Here is a 14299-nt window from a genome sequence, read left to right on the forward strand (position 1 = left end):
GGGTCCAAACATGAGCCGTGAATACTGATGAAGCTATTAAAGCCTGATCATTTCTGTGTCATAGTCAATTAAAGTCGACTTGCTGTTCTGAGGGTGATGTCAGTGAGCTCTGTGAAAGCTCAGCATCTCGCTGTATCACACAGTCAGCTGAGACTGTGAAAAAAAAAAAAAAAAAACTGACCTCTGTGATACGAATCATCCAACTGCATTCCTGCACTTTCTGACCTGTGAAGATTGCGCCTCTAGTGGTTGATTTCAGAATCGCAGGCACACTTTTACCTCCATTATGAGAAACCATACATTGTAATGTATCTTTTTTCTTTCTTTTTTTTTTAAGTATCAAAGAATACAGCATTTTCATGTGTATGCAACATGAACAGCCAGCAAAGAAAGCTAAACCACTATACTGTCAGTACCCATGAGGCACTGCATGTTACATGACTCGGTCACATGTCCTAATCACACTTACCTGTGCCTCCTCTCACCCTGTTTATCACTGTTATGTAAGTTCCTTTGTTTCTGCACTAATTGTCAAGCTTTTGTTGTTGTGTTGGAAATGGGCTTTTTAAAGACTTTTACTCATTGAAATGATCGCGAAACAAAATCATTGTGCAACGTAGACATCGTGTTTCAGGAATTTGTGAAAAGTTTACAGCAATGTTAAGATGTACAGAACAGAAACGCAAATACATTAAGTGGTGGTGAGCAAGACCCTTAACCCCTCAGCTGCTCAGTCTGATAAATGAGATAAAATGTAAGTTGCTCTGGATAAAGGTGTCTGCCAAATGCCATAAATATACAGTACATGTGTAAAGTAACAAATGTATCTATACTGCCCTCTACTGGTCAGGAAACATTGGTGCACTGATATCTAATCAGAAGGCCCTGTATTCATCCATTTGCGGAAGAATAAGCATTACACATACAAGAGGAGAAAAACAAGGTAAAAGGACACAGCACTTCTGAATCGTTGATCTGTTTATTGTCTGGAAGTGTGTAGAGTTTGTGGAGACTGATATTGTTAATTTGCATTAATATACTTTTTTATACTTATTATAATAATTATTTTTATATAAATTAACAGTCAAATAAACAAAACCAACCACCCCACCACACACACACAGACACACACCTAAAAGACAGATTATGAAAATTTAGAAAATATCAAATCAGTTAGCCTACTCGTATTACATCTTTATTTGAGTAAATTGATACAAAAAGGAAATCTGTTATATTTACTCGTTTTAATAAACATCACATTAGTAAGTTTGTATTTAATCTCACAGTTGATCCATAAAAGCCGAGCCAGAACCCAGCGTATAGAGGCTGAGTGAATGTGGTGTGGACTCTGTGGAGGAGCTTCATCGTGTCAGAGACGCTGTAGAAGGACAGAGTTCCTGCACTGTGATCCACATACACTCCTATTCTGGAGGATGATGGAACTCTGAGATCAGTCAAAATGTAGTTGTGATAGAATGAGAGAGAAAAAGAAGAACAGCACAGACTCCAGGACTGTTTGTTGCCTCCAAACCAATGCTCCTGACCCCACCCTTTCCTGCTGATGTCTTTATATGAGACTGATATGTACACAACACCGCTCCACTCCACCTCCCAGTAACAGCGTCTATACACACTTTCCTTACTCAACACCTGACTGTAGTAGTCAAATCTCTCTGGATGATCAGAGTACTGCTGATTTCCCATACTGTACGTCACCGCTCTGTTCTTCTCAGACAGAATGAGGTAATAATTTACTGTGTTGGGATCCAGAGTCAGATCACAGAAATCTAAACACATGATAAATGTGAACATGTTAGATATTAATCACAGGATGTGTGTGTGTGTGTGTGTGTGTGTGTGTTTCTGAGAGTGTGTGTGTGTGAGAGAGAGTGTGTGTGTGTGTGTGTGTTTGTGTGTGTGAGAGAGAATGTGTGTGAGTGTGTGTGTGTTTTACACGTACACTGCAGAAAATCTTCTCTGCTCTTTGGTTCTGAGGGTAAAATGATCTGAACTGCTGCAGCTGTGTAGACACAGAAACAAAATGGAGAAGGAAAAATCAGGTGGTGTAAAAGGCGGAAACAGTTTAAAGTGATCAAATTTGTGTCTGATGTTTAATCACTACTTTATTTTTGAGACTTTCATCCCCTCGGAATGATAGAAAAATAAACTCTATTAATAACATGAGCATAAGCAGAGATCTACTTTGGTAACTAATGACTACGCTGTAATGCACAGGTAGGTGTTGAACCTGCTACACCTTGCTGTCTGCCACACCTCCAACAGTATCTTTGGGAAATTCGCAGGGTCATCAGCTGGGTCATTTATTGATGTTTTGCCCCATTTGCAGATGTTTCCCTGGCCACCTCTTGTTGTTACACTTTAGGGTTGGTTTGTCTCCCAGATCTTGTCCTTCCTTCATAGACACAGCCAGACCCTACCCCCTCATCCAGCTCTTTCATGGCTCTCCAGTTGTTTACCCCAGTGACTCCCATGTCATGGAGTAGACAGGATGTTAAAACGCTGACAAAGTTCTAGCATCTCACCTCCATGGCAAGAAATAAACACTTGCATTGGTGGCATTGCAGAGGGGACAGGTTCCTCAAAGCAGTGGTGGAGGTTTCAAGGACAATGTCATGGCTCGAGACGTAATGAAGATAGGACGGATGCAAATGCAGTTTGACAGTTTTATTAAATAAGAGAGACACAGGCAGGTAAATCCAAAACGTGACCCAAAAACGTAATCTAAAACATGCAAGAGGTCAGGCGATCGGCAAACAGGCATAAACGGGGCAAGGCAGGAAACTATGTCGTGGTCACGGAAAACAGGGTCGAGATACAAAACATGAAACATAAGCTACAGTATCTCACAAAAATGAGTACACCCCTCACATTTTTTTAAATATTTGATTATATCTTTTCATGTGACAACACTGAAGAAATGACACTTTGCTACAATGTAAAGTAGTGAGTGTACAGCTTGTGTAACAGTGTAAATTTGCTGTCCCCTCAAAATAACTCAACACACAGCCATTAATGTCTAAACCGCTGACAATAAAAGTGAGTAAACCCCTAAGGGAAAATGTCCAAATTGGGCCCAATATGTTGATATTTTGTGTGGCCACCATTATTTTCCAGCACTGCCTTAACCCTCTTGGGAATGGAGTTCACCAGAGCTTCACAGGTTGCCACTGGAGTCCTCTTCTTCTCCTTCATGACGACATCACGGAGCTGGTGGATGTTAGAGACCTTGTGCTCCTCCACCATCCATTTGAGGATGCCCCACAGATGGCTAATAGGATTTAGGTCTGGAGAGACCTTGGCCAGTCCATCACCTTCACCCTCAGCTTCTTTAGCAAGGCAAAAGATGTTATCATGCTGGAATACTGCCCTGCGGCCCAGTCTCCGAAGGGAGGGGATCATGCTCTGCTACAGTATGTCTCAGTACATGTTGGCATTCATGGTTCCCTCAATGCCAGCTCTCCAGCTCTCCAGTTGTAGCTCCCCAGTGCCGGCAGCACTCATGCAGCCCCAGACCATGACACTCCCACCACCATGCTTGACTGTAGGCAAGACACACTCGTCTTTGTACTCCTCACCTGGTTGCCGCCACACACGCTTGACACCATCTGAACCAAACAAGTTATCTTGGTCTCATCAGACCACAGGACATGGTTCCAATAATCCATATCCTTAGTCTGCTTGTCTTCAGCAAACTGTTTGCAGTCTTTCTTGTGCATCAGCTTTAGAAGAGGCTTCCTTCTAGGACGACGGCCATGCAGACCAATTTGATGCAGTGTGCGGCGTATGGTCTGAGCACTGACAGGCTGACCCCCCACCCCTTCAACCTCTGCAGCAATGCTGGCAGCACTCATACGTCTATTTCCCAAACACAACCTCTGTATATGACGCTGAGCACGTGCACTCAACTTCTTTGGTCGACCATGGCGAGGCCTGTTCTGAGTGGATCCTGTCCTGTTAAACTACTGTATGGTCTTGGCCACCGTGCTGCAGCTCAGTGTCAGGGTCTTGGCAATCTTCTTATAGCCTAGGCCATCTTTATGTAGAGCAACAATTCTTTTTTTCAGATCCTCAGAGAGTTCTTTGCCATGAGGTGCCTTATTGAACTTCCAGTGACCAGTATGAGGGAGTGTGAGAGCGATGACACCAAATTTAACACACCTGCTCCCCATTCACACCTGAGACCTTGTAACACTAACAAGTCACATGAAACAGGGGAGGGAAAATGGCTAATTGGGCCCAATTTAGACATTTTCCCTTAGGGGTGTACTCACTTTTGTTGCCAGCGGTTTAGACATTAATGGCTGTGTGTTTAGTTATTTTGAGGGGACAGCAAATTTACACTGTTACACAAGCTGTACACTCACTACTTTACATTGTAGCAAAGTGTCATTTCTTCAGTGTTGTCACATTAAAAGTTATAATCAAATATTTACAAAAATGTGATGGGTGTACTCACTTTTGTGAGATAATGTATGACTATGAACTGGGAGCGGAGAAACCAGTGTGAACTAAACCAACGAATCTAAACATGAAACATGGACTATGACTATGACTATGACTATGATTATGACTAACTGTGGTAAAGAATCAATACTAAGGTTCTGTTGTAATCTAATATTCCGCGCCGTGTGCTGGGAGGCGCGCGGTATATATACAAACATAATCAGCGTCGTAATAGCTGACGCCTGAGGGCAATTCAGACACACGTGAAACAATAGCCAATGACAGAACAGGGAGGAGACATAACAGAAACATAACAAATGCACGTGTCGAAATGTCACGATTGTCAACAAAAGAACAGCAGGTGCACGCGCATCTCACTTGTGCATGCGTGCCCACAGCACGCTGCTTAAAGGGGAAATCGTGACAGACAAGGCAAGGTGTTGTACATTGCCCTGGTTAGGAAGCTGAGCCTGGCCTATGGTGTCTTACACAGATTGGCCCATGATACTGTCCTGTCTGTTGTTCCATACTATATTGCCCCGACACCCCTGCAACCTGCTGATTGCCTGGTCCACCTCCTTTTGGGCCCTCATTTTGTTGCCCTGTTAGGACAGAGATGGACGCTTTCTCTTGTTTGTACCCGAAACTGAGGGATTACAGTGAGAGTTGCATGGCATTTTTTCTGAAGAGACTAGCATCAAAGAGGCATCTTGGCAGCCCCAGCCACTTTCAGATGTATGAGTTTGCTAGTCCATCCATCCTACTGGCTGCTGAAGATGGGATTTCACACATCTTCAGTGGCCACATTACATTTTGGTGCTGTGTGAACTGATCTGTGCTTTATGGGGAGCTGGTTATGGTCAATCCGGGCTAAGCCATCTGAGAGATGTTTCTTCACTACTTTCCTCATCTGCCTGTGGAAGAGCTCTGTTGTGTATTCCCTACCAAGGCTTTTTGATAACTGCAGCAGTATTTCGTCTCCTCCTGTGTGTTACGATTTCATGCCAGGCTGGGGATATCATGTTGTCTCTCTGCAGTGAGAAAGAGACTGCTCCACACCTGAACCTCAGAAAGCATGCCCAGTACATATCTGAGGTCGAAGAGACGGCCTCTCAAGCCATGTTCCTGTCTGAGGTCAAAGAGACAGCCTCCCAAGCCATGTTCCTGTCCGAGGTCGAAGAGACGGCCTCTCAAGCCATGTTCCTGTCCGAGGTCGAAGAGACGTCCTCCCATGCCAAGTTCCTGTCTGAGGTCGAATAGATGGTCTCTCAAGCCATGCTCCTGTCTGAGGTTGAAGAGACGGCCTCTCATGCCAAGTTCCAGTCTGAGGCTGACGAGGTGGTCTCATCTCCAGAGCTACTGCTAGAGGTCAGTGAGATGACCTCCCAAGCCATGTTGCTGTCTGAGGTCAATGAGGTGACCTCCCATGCCAAGTTCCGGTCTGAGGTCAACGAGTTGACTTCCTAAGCCAAGTTCCTGTCTGAGGTCGAAGAGACGGCCTCCCAAGCCACGTTCCTGTCCGAGGTCGACGTTACAACCAGCAACGTTATGTTTGCACCTGAATCTGCTGACACGTCTGACCAAGTTCTGCCTTCCTGTTCTGCTGAGGACGTCGCTCTGCCTTCTTGCCCTGCTGAAGCTGACGACCCAGCTTCCCACATCTGGGTGCTGTCTAGCGACCCTGGCGAGCCTGCCTCAGCCTCATGCCTGCCCCTCGGCTCCCTAAGGAGCCTGCCTCAGGACCTGAGGGGCTGTGAAGACATTTTGGCCAGAGGGCAGGACTGCTGGGGGAGGGAGGGTATTCTGGCGCTCCAGGAGTTGCGCCTTTTGGGAGGGGTTCTGTCACGATTTCCCCTCATGCTAAGCGCTGGATCACACAGCGCGCTCCAAAGAGCAAGCACGTGCTTCCGGGATTTCAGTGACATTGACTTTGTTTACTTTCTACATGTGCATCTGTTATGGTTTATGCTCTGTCTCTGCCCCTGTATTGTCATTGGTTGTTTCCCGCATGTGTCATTGGTCTCAGCTGTTTTGTGTTTCACCCCTGATTATGTTTAGTATTTAAACCCCTCATGTCTCTTTGTTTGTTGCGAAGTATTGCATGAGATTTTCGAGTAACAAGCCTTTATACCTTGATCTTCATTTTGTTTCATAGTCTTTGATTTTGTTTCTCGTTTCTCGTTACGTGCTTTTGCCTTGCCTGTTTTATGCCTGTATGCAGATCGTCTGACCCATTGCCTGTTTTGTACCACACTTTTGTTTCATTTTTGTTTCATTGTTTCATTGGATTTGTCTGCCTATCTCTACTCTAATAAAGCTCTTATCTGCATTTGCATCTGTCCTAACCCCCATTACGTTCTGAAACGTGACACTGTGATGAAGATGGTGCTGTTTCTTCTGATCCCTTACCAGAGAGACAGGCTCCATGGCATAATCTTCATTCTTGCCCATGTCAAGGGCTTTTCTAGCAAGAATGAGGATCATATGAAATCATTTCTGTGTGTTTTGGGGAAATTTGATGTCTCTCTTTACCGTGCTGCAGAGAAAGTAAAGATTTCCCAGCAGGAACAGCTCCTCTTACCACGTTCAGGGATTTTGATGAATTCTTCCTGGCAGAATTCCTCGAGTGTCTTTTTCAGAGCAGAGAGAGATTTCCTCACTCCATCAAATGAGAGATGTTGATTGACAGTGATGCTGCGGGAGTCCTCACTTCCAGAAGAGTCATAAAGAGACTGGAAACTCTACAGAGAGAAAGAAAACCATCCTGGAGAAGGAGAAAGGTGGAGAAATATACAGGTATAGGTGTGTGTGTGTGTGTGTGTGTATAGATCAGACAGTGAGTGTTACCTGGAGGAAGTGGAGGTGATTATCTGTGTGTGGAAGCTGCTCCAGCTCAGTGACTCTCCTCTGAAGATCAGTGATCTCCTGCTCCAGTTGCTCCAGGAGTCGTTCAGCTCGACTCAGTTCAGCCTTCTCCTGAGCTCTGATCAGCTCCGTCACCTCCGAGCGCCTTTTCTCCATGGAGCTGATCATCTCAGTAAAGATCCTCTCACTGTCCTCCACTGCTGTCTGTGCACTGAGCTGTTAGGAGACACACACACACACACACACACACACACACACACACACACACACAAAATGGTCAATGGTTCCCAAAGAGGGGTGCGGTGGTGAGCAAATACAAAAAGTGTTCCATGTTCGATGCTTTGTTTTGATCTCATGTGTGTTTGTTTTGAAATGCATCTTATGTCCCCCCTCCATCTTGTCATGGTTTATAGCTCTATTACAGGGGTGTTCAATCTTATCAGGAAAGGGCCGGTGTGGGTGCAGGTTTTCATTACAACCAAGCAGAAGCCATACCTGAGTCTACTGAAAACCAAGAACAACTGATTAAACAGGTGGAATCAGGTGTGGTTCCTGCTTGGTTGGAATGAAAACCTGCACCCACACAGGCCCTTTACGGATAAGATTGGACACCCCTGATCTAGTCTGTCATTATTGTGTTCACCTGTTCACGATGATATTTGTACAGTGTACCTTTTAATGAGACTGAGTGGCTACAGTTTATCACAATGTAATAATATATTATTAGATTTACTTTACATCATGTAGATATTATATACTTTTCAGTGTATAATATCCACATGATGAACTTATATACTCAGAAGTGCGTTCCACTGTTAACAAGTTCCCAGAAAAAGACTGAGGAAAAAAGAAAAATTTAAAACATCACATTACGGTTACTTTCAAGTGTGTGTGTTTTCTCTGCTCACCTTTATAGTGTTCACAGCCTGTTTCAGCTCCTGTACCTTCTTCTGCTTCTCCTGGATTCTCTGCTGGGATTTCATCTGCTCCTCCTTTAACTCTCTCTGAGGACAAATACAATACATTACACTGTGTATGCATCATGAGATTATGAGCTCAGTGGGTGAATATTAACTGCAGATAAAGGGTTAAAGTTCACTCGGGTTCTACTCGGGATCCTTCAGGAGATCCAGACAAACTGGTTCTACTCATTAAAGTGTAAAGACTGCACAGCAAAATCACCAGTGTTGAATTTACACCCTACAGTGTTTATATAAGTCCATTGGACTCAAATAAACACTCTGGGTGTTAATTCAACACTAGGGATTTTACTGTGTGGCTGTCGGGTGTTTTAAAGTTCATAGACATTCATAATGTGGTGTGAGAAAGTGATTATTATTATGACTTGCTGTATCACTGGGTGATTTTAGTGGTGAATATTAACTGCAGATAAAGGGTTAAATTCGTTCTGTTTTTAATCAACTGCAACTTGTGCTGTTTTGGATTGTTGGATTGTTAGTTTATTAGGTGTCTTCTGTGCACCTGCTTTAGCTGATTGAGTCATATCCTGGATGCCTGCCAGAGTGTATTTCAGTGCTCAGTCATGGGTGTAACTTGAGTTAAGCAGTAAGCAACCTGCTAAAACCTTAACAAGTCCTCTCAGGTGTTACTGTTTGCTATACTTTCTTCAAGTTATGAATTTTTAAGATTTTTGTTTGCATTCTCTCTCTCTCTCTCTCTCTCTCTCTCTCTCTCTCTCTCTCTCTGTGTGTGTGTTTGTGTGTTTGAAACTTGTGCAATAATGTGGAACAGCTTTACAGTTTAGTATGAATCTCAATACTCCATGCTAAAGGGTGCCAATTGATTTCACACACTGGGCAGAAGCATTCATATATAAAATATTACCATAGTCCAGCATAGGCAAAAAGATGGCTAACACCAACCTCCTTTTTTGTAAGTTGCTGAATATGGGTTTGAAATGTTGACTATCATCAACTAAAATCCCAAGATATTTATATGAAGTAACAGAATCAATTGAAAAGTAGTAATTGTTGGAAGCTTCTGGGGACATTTTTTGCTTCATAAAATACTATTAGTTTGGTTTTGTCAGTGTTAAGTACAAGCTTCAACTGAGAAATTCTTTTCTTTTTTGGAAAATCCCACCCTGCTTTTTTATTTTTCAAGTGGTAAATAGTGAAGATCATTATCATGATGAATTGGGTAAAACATTGCATAATTTATTGTGATTATTGCGTTAATTGAACGTGATGACGGATAATGAGAAACTTTGAATCTGTGTCTCAGTGTACGTGAAAACATTGCTTGAACCTCACCTCAAGCATTTCAATGCACATTTGTCTTGGTATACTGTGCAAATGATAAATGAACTTGACTTGATACTTAAAAAAGCAAATCCTTTAAATGTAAACAAACTTTAAATACTAAAAAAAAATGCGTACTGAGGTTACTTTTGGAGTTCCACAGGGTTCTGTTTTAGGCCCACTGCTCTTTACTTTATATATGCTACCCCTAGGTCAAATTATTCGTAAACATGGAATTAGCTTCCACTGTTATGCTGATGATACACAGTTGTATGTTTCAGCGAAGCCAGAGGACAGACAGAAGCTTAGTAAAGCTGAGGATTGTGTAAAGGACATTAGACATTGGATGTTAACTAACTTCCTTCTACTTAATTCTGATAAAACAGAAATACTTTTATTAGGCCCACGTGTAGCTAGAAGTAATCTTTCTGATCACACGGTTACTCTGGATGGTCTTTCTGTTTCATCATGTGCAGCAGTTAAAGACCTTGGAGTGATTATTGACTCCAGCCTATCATTTGATGCTCATGTAGATAATATTACTAGGATAGCCTTCTTTCATCTCAGAAATATTTCTAAAATAAGAAACATATTGTCACTACATGATGCGGAAATACTAGTTCATGCATTCGTCACCTCTAGATTAGATTACTGTAATGCCTTACTGTCTGGATGTTCCAGTAGGAATATAAATAAGCTCCAGTTAGTCCAGAATGCAGCTGCTAGAGTCCTAACTAGAACTAGAAGGTACGACCATATCACACCGATATTATCAATACTGCATTGGCTCCCAGTAAAATCTCGCATTAACTATAAAATACTTTTATTAACCTATAAAGCACTAAATGGTCTCGCGCCACAATATCTAAGCGACCTTTTGGTTTTATATAATCCGCCACGCCTACTTAGATCAAAAGATGCAGGCTATTTGACGGTACCTCGAATAGTGAAGGCTACAGCAGGGGGAAGAGCTTTCTCTTATAGAGCCCCACAGTTATGGAACAGTCTTCCTATTAGTGTTCGGGACTCAGACACAGTCTCAGTGTTTAAGTCTAGGCTTAAAACGTATTTGTTTACTCAAGCCTACCCTGACTAGATTCTGTTCTACTACTTCGCAGTCATAATAATCTTTTTTCTCCCTCTCTCCTTTCGCCGAGCCCCACATGAATTTATGGAGATACTAGAGATCCAGATCCTTTCTGCCTCTGGATGGAGCTCAAATCTTCTCTAATTCCAGACTGCTGGGACTACGGCTGCTCCTAACGCCATACAGACTTCATATAAATCCATAATGAACTTTTTCACACTATCTGTTGTTACCCAGATGAGGATGGGTTCCCTTCTGAGTCGGGTTCCTCTCAAGGTTTCTTCCACTTAAAACATCTTAGGGAGTTTTTCCTTGCCACCGTCGCCACTCAGTGGCTTGCTCAGTTGGGATAAATTCGCACCTTTAATATCTGTATACCATGTTGATATTTCTGTAAAGCTGCTTTGAGACAATGTCTATTGTAAAAAGCGCTATACAAATAAAATTGAATTGAATTGAATTGAATTAAAAAAAAACCCAAATGAAACCCAGTCAACATTATTATTAAATATAATGACTAAGCAGCTGATTCTAGATAAGTAATATGATGCATTTTTGCTGAAAATGTTTTCAGTTCTCACCTGTTTTTCTGCTCTTTCCGATACAACAGGAACAGTTTCATGACCTTTGTGTTTATCCATCGTACACAGATAACAGATGAAGCTTTGGTCAGTACGACAATAGATCTCTAGCACTTTATTATGCTCAGAGCAGATCTTTCCAGAAGCTTTTTCTGTCTTGCCCTCTTCCAATACAGGCAGTTCATAGTTTTGCAAAAGATCAGTTTTGCAGAAGTAGTCAGGACACATGAAATAGGCCAGACACAATATAAAGATTGGCCCCATCATATAGGACAGATACTTCAGATAGGACTCTCCAGGTCCAGCATAACAGTGAGCAGGAGAAGCAGCTTGGACTTCAGTCTTCTTCAGTTTCTCCACCACTTCAACCAGCATGTTGTTTCTGCGTAGAACAGGCCTCGGAGTGAAAGTGTCTCTGCACTGAGGACAGCTGTAGACACCCTTCTGATCCTCCTGATCCCAGCAGTCATTAATACACACCTTACAGTAACTGTGACCACAGGGGATCGTCAATGGATCCTTCAGTAGATCCAGACAAACTGGACAGATGAACCGGTCCTGATCTACTGAAATACTGGCCTCGGTCATTTTCCTGAACTCATAAGCTGAAAGAGAGAGAGAGAGAGAGAGAGAGGTTGAGTTTCGGACTTTCGTTTTCTCTGAAATGAACATCCTGGTTGTGTGTGTGTGTGTGTGTGTGTATGTGTGTGTGTGTGTGTGTGTGATAATAACAGAGAATGCAGGTCAAGTTTTTAAAGAGACAGTGTGAGTGCAGGATTTAAAGGAGAAGTGTATAACTGCATTATAGCCGAACGCTCACCTCAACTCATGCAGCATAATTTGTATTGCTCAACAGCCAAGGTACACTACATGGCCAAAAGTATGTTGGCACCCGGCATCACACCCATATGTGCCCATTTCAAAACCGTGGGCATTAACACAGAATTGTTCCTTCCTTTGCTGCTATAATAACCTCCACTCTTCTGGGAAGGCTTTCCACTCCACTTTGGAGCATGGCTGTGGGAATCTGTGCTCATTCAAATACAAGAGCATTAATGAGGTCAGTGCTTTGGAAACAGGTTTCGTCTCTTAGTTCCAGTGAAGGGAAATTGTAATGCTACAGTGCAGGACTAAAGTATAAAATTACATTATCTTAGTGTACTGACCCCTAAAACTGGCAATGCTTTTGACATAATCATTTTTGGATTCTTGTTAATGTTTTTTTTTTTTTGCTTTTTGTATTTTCTTTCTTATGTATTTGTACTTTTGTTCACCAGAATGCTGTCAATTTAAGTTTGTTATTTGCTAATATTAGTTTATTACTGGTGTAATCATTTTAAGTTTGTTACCGGTATCTGGTGCAGGGCTGTAGATAGGGAGTTCTGGGCCCCCTTAAAAAATATTAACGTGGGCCCCACCACCCTCCACCCATATCATATAGGGCATATTATTTAAAAAGTTTAATATGATATCACTTTGACACAGTCTATTTACTGTACCATTGTCACTGCATCGTACACTTGATTTGGTTTATCCACAATCTGACACGTGACAAGTTTGATAATAGAGCGCTACAGAGTCGACTTTCATGCCAGGCAAAAGTAAATTCTTTAATGCACTCAAGTACATAGTACAAGAACACCTGCATATCCAGAGCAGGGAGAGTCATGAGCCAAGTTTAAAACCTGGTTTCTGAGGGAACAAGGAGCCACCACCTGGCACGGCCAGGTGAGCATCAACAAGTCGAAGCTACCCGGCACTGGCTGTCATTGCAACTGAATACTTTCACCCAATGATGACGTCATCTTGAGCCAGAAACAGAAGAACAAGACCAGCTGAAGCAGAGCAGGAAGGCCCAGACTGGAGTCTGGAATGAGCCAACCTGCGCAGACTGAACACACACACACACACACACACACACATAAACACAAAATAAGAAACATACCTGCACATAGCAGGTTGTAACACGTAGTGTACCATCAAAGCATGATTCTGATTCTGACTCAGATTGATTCAGACTCTAATTGATTCTCTTTCTGATTTGGACTGACTCAGATTGTATCTGATTCTGACTGAAACAAATTTTGTCTGATTCTGATTTTTGATAGATACATTGATTGAAAATGTTTCAGTTTGATTCTAAATTCTGATTCTTACTGATCCTGATTGATTCTGAATGAACATGATTCTGATTGGGTAAATCTGATTTTGACTGATTCTGTTTCTGATCCCGATTCTGATCTTGATTTATTATCTTGAGTGTGATTCTGACTCTGATTCTATTTGGCTACTTGGCAGTGGTAGTTCAGTGGTTAAGATGTTGGACTACTGATTAGAAGGTTGTGAGTTCAAATCCCAGCATTGCCATGATGCCACTGCTAGGTCCTTGAGCAAGGCCCTTAACCCTCAGCTGCTCAGTTGTGTAAATGAGATAAAATGTAAGTTGCTCTGGATAACAGTGTCTGCCAAATGCCATAAATGAAAAGGTAACACCTATGAAATATATCTATACTGGTCAGGGTAGATTGGTGCATTGATATCTGATCAGAAATTCTGCAGTCATAGTTTTGTAAAAGTATAAGGATTTTACTACATATATAAGAGGAAAAACAAGGTACTACATATATAAGAGGAGAAAAAAACATAGCACTTCTGAATCATTGTTCCATTTATTGTTTGGAAGTGTGTAGTTATTGTTTATTTGTTTGAATATACTTTTGTATGCCAATTATAATTCTTTTTTTTAATATAAATTAACAAAACCAAATAAACAAAACCATAAGAAGACATATATTTGCAAACGAAATAATATTCTGATAATTTAAAAAATATATTCACGTTTATAACATTAAAATCTACTAAAAGAAAGAGGAAAGAAGATTATGGAAATTTAGAAAATATAAAATCAGTTAACTAAATTCCGCTCTTATCTTCCGGATCAGTAGTCATTAATACACACCTCACAGAAACTGTGACCACAGGGGATCACCACCGGATCCTTCAGTAGATCCAGACACACTGGACAGATGAACTGATCCTGA

At 41.9% G+C, this 14299-nt stretch overlaps 1 protein-coding gene across 2 annotated transcripts in view; it reads right to left on the reverse strand.

The window, feature by feature from the left end:
* Positions 1-1178: 1178 nt before the first annotated feature.
* LOC128618866 (tripartite motif-containing protein 16-like) overlaps positions 1179-14299 on the reverse strand; it is a 30197-nt gene continuing 17076 nt past the window's right edge. The window contains exons 1-6 of one of the 2 annotated variants that reach the window (XM_053642536.1): positions 11259-11969; positions 8238-8333; positions 7312-7545; positions 7046-7205; positions 1961-2020; positions 1179-1787 (exon numbers count right to left, since the gene is read on the reverse strand). In XM_053642536.1, coding sequence (XP_053498511.1) covers positions 1255-1787; positions 1961-2020; positions 7046-7205; positions 7312-7545; positions 8238-8333; positions 11259-11930 — 1755 coding nt within the window. In that variant the 5' untranslated portion in view covers positions 11931-11969 and the 3' untranslated portion in view covers positions 1179-1254. Of the gene's footprint in view, positions 1788-1960; positions 2021-7045; positions 7206-7311; positions 7546-8237; positions 8334-11258; positions 11970-14299 lie in introns of those variants that run through there. The other variant, XM_053642537.1, reaches the window with a different exon arrangement.

The sequence above is a fragment of the Ictalurus furcatus genome, chromosome 2 (genome assembly GCF_023375685.1).
Source record: "Ictalurus furcatus strain D&B chromosome 2, Billie_1.0, whole genome shotgun sequence".
NCBI lineage: Eukaryota > Metazoa > Chordata > Actinopteri > Siluriformes > Ictaluridae > Ictalurus > Ictalurus furcatus.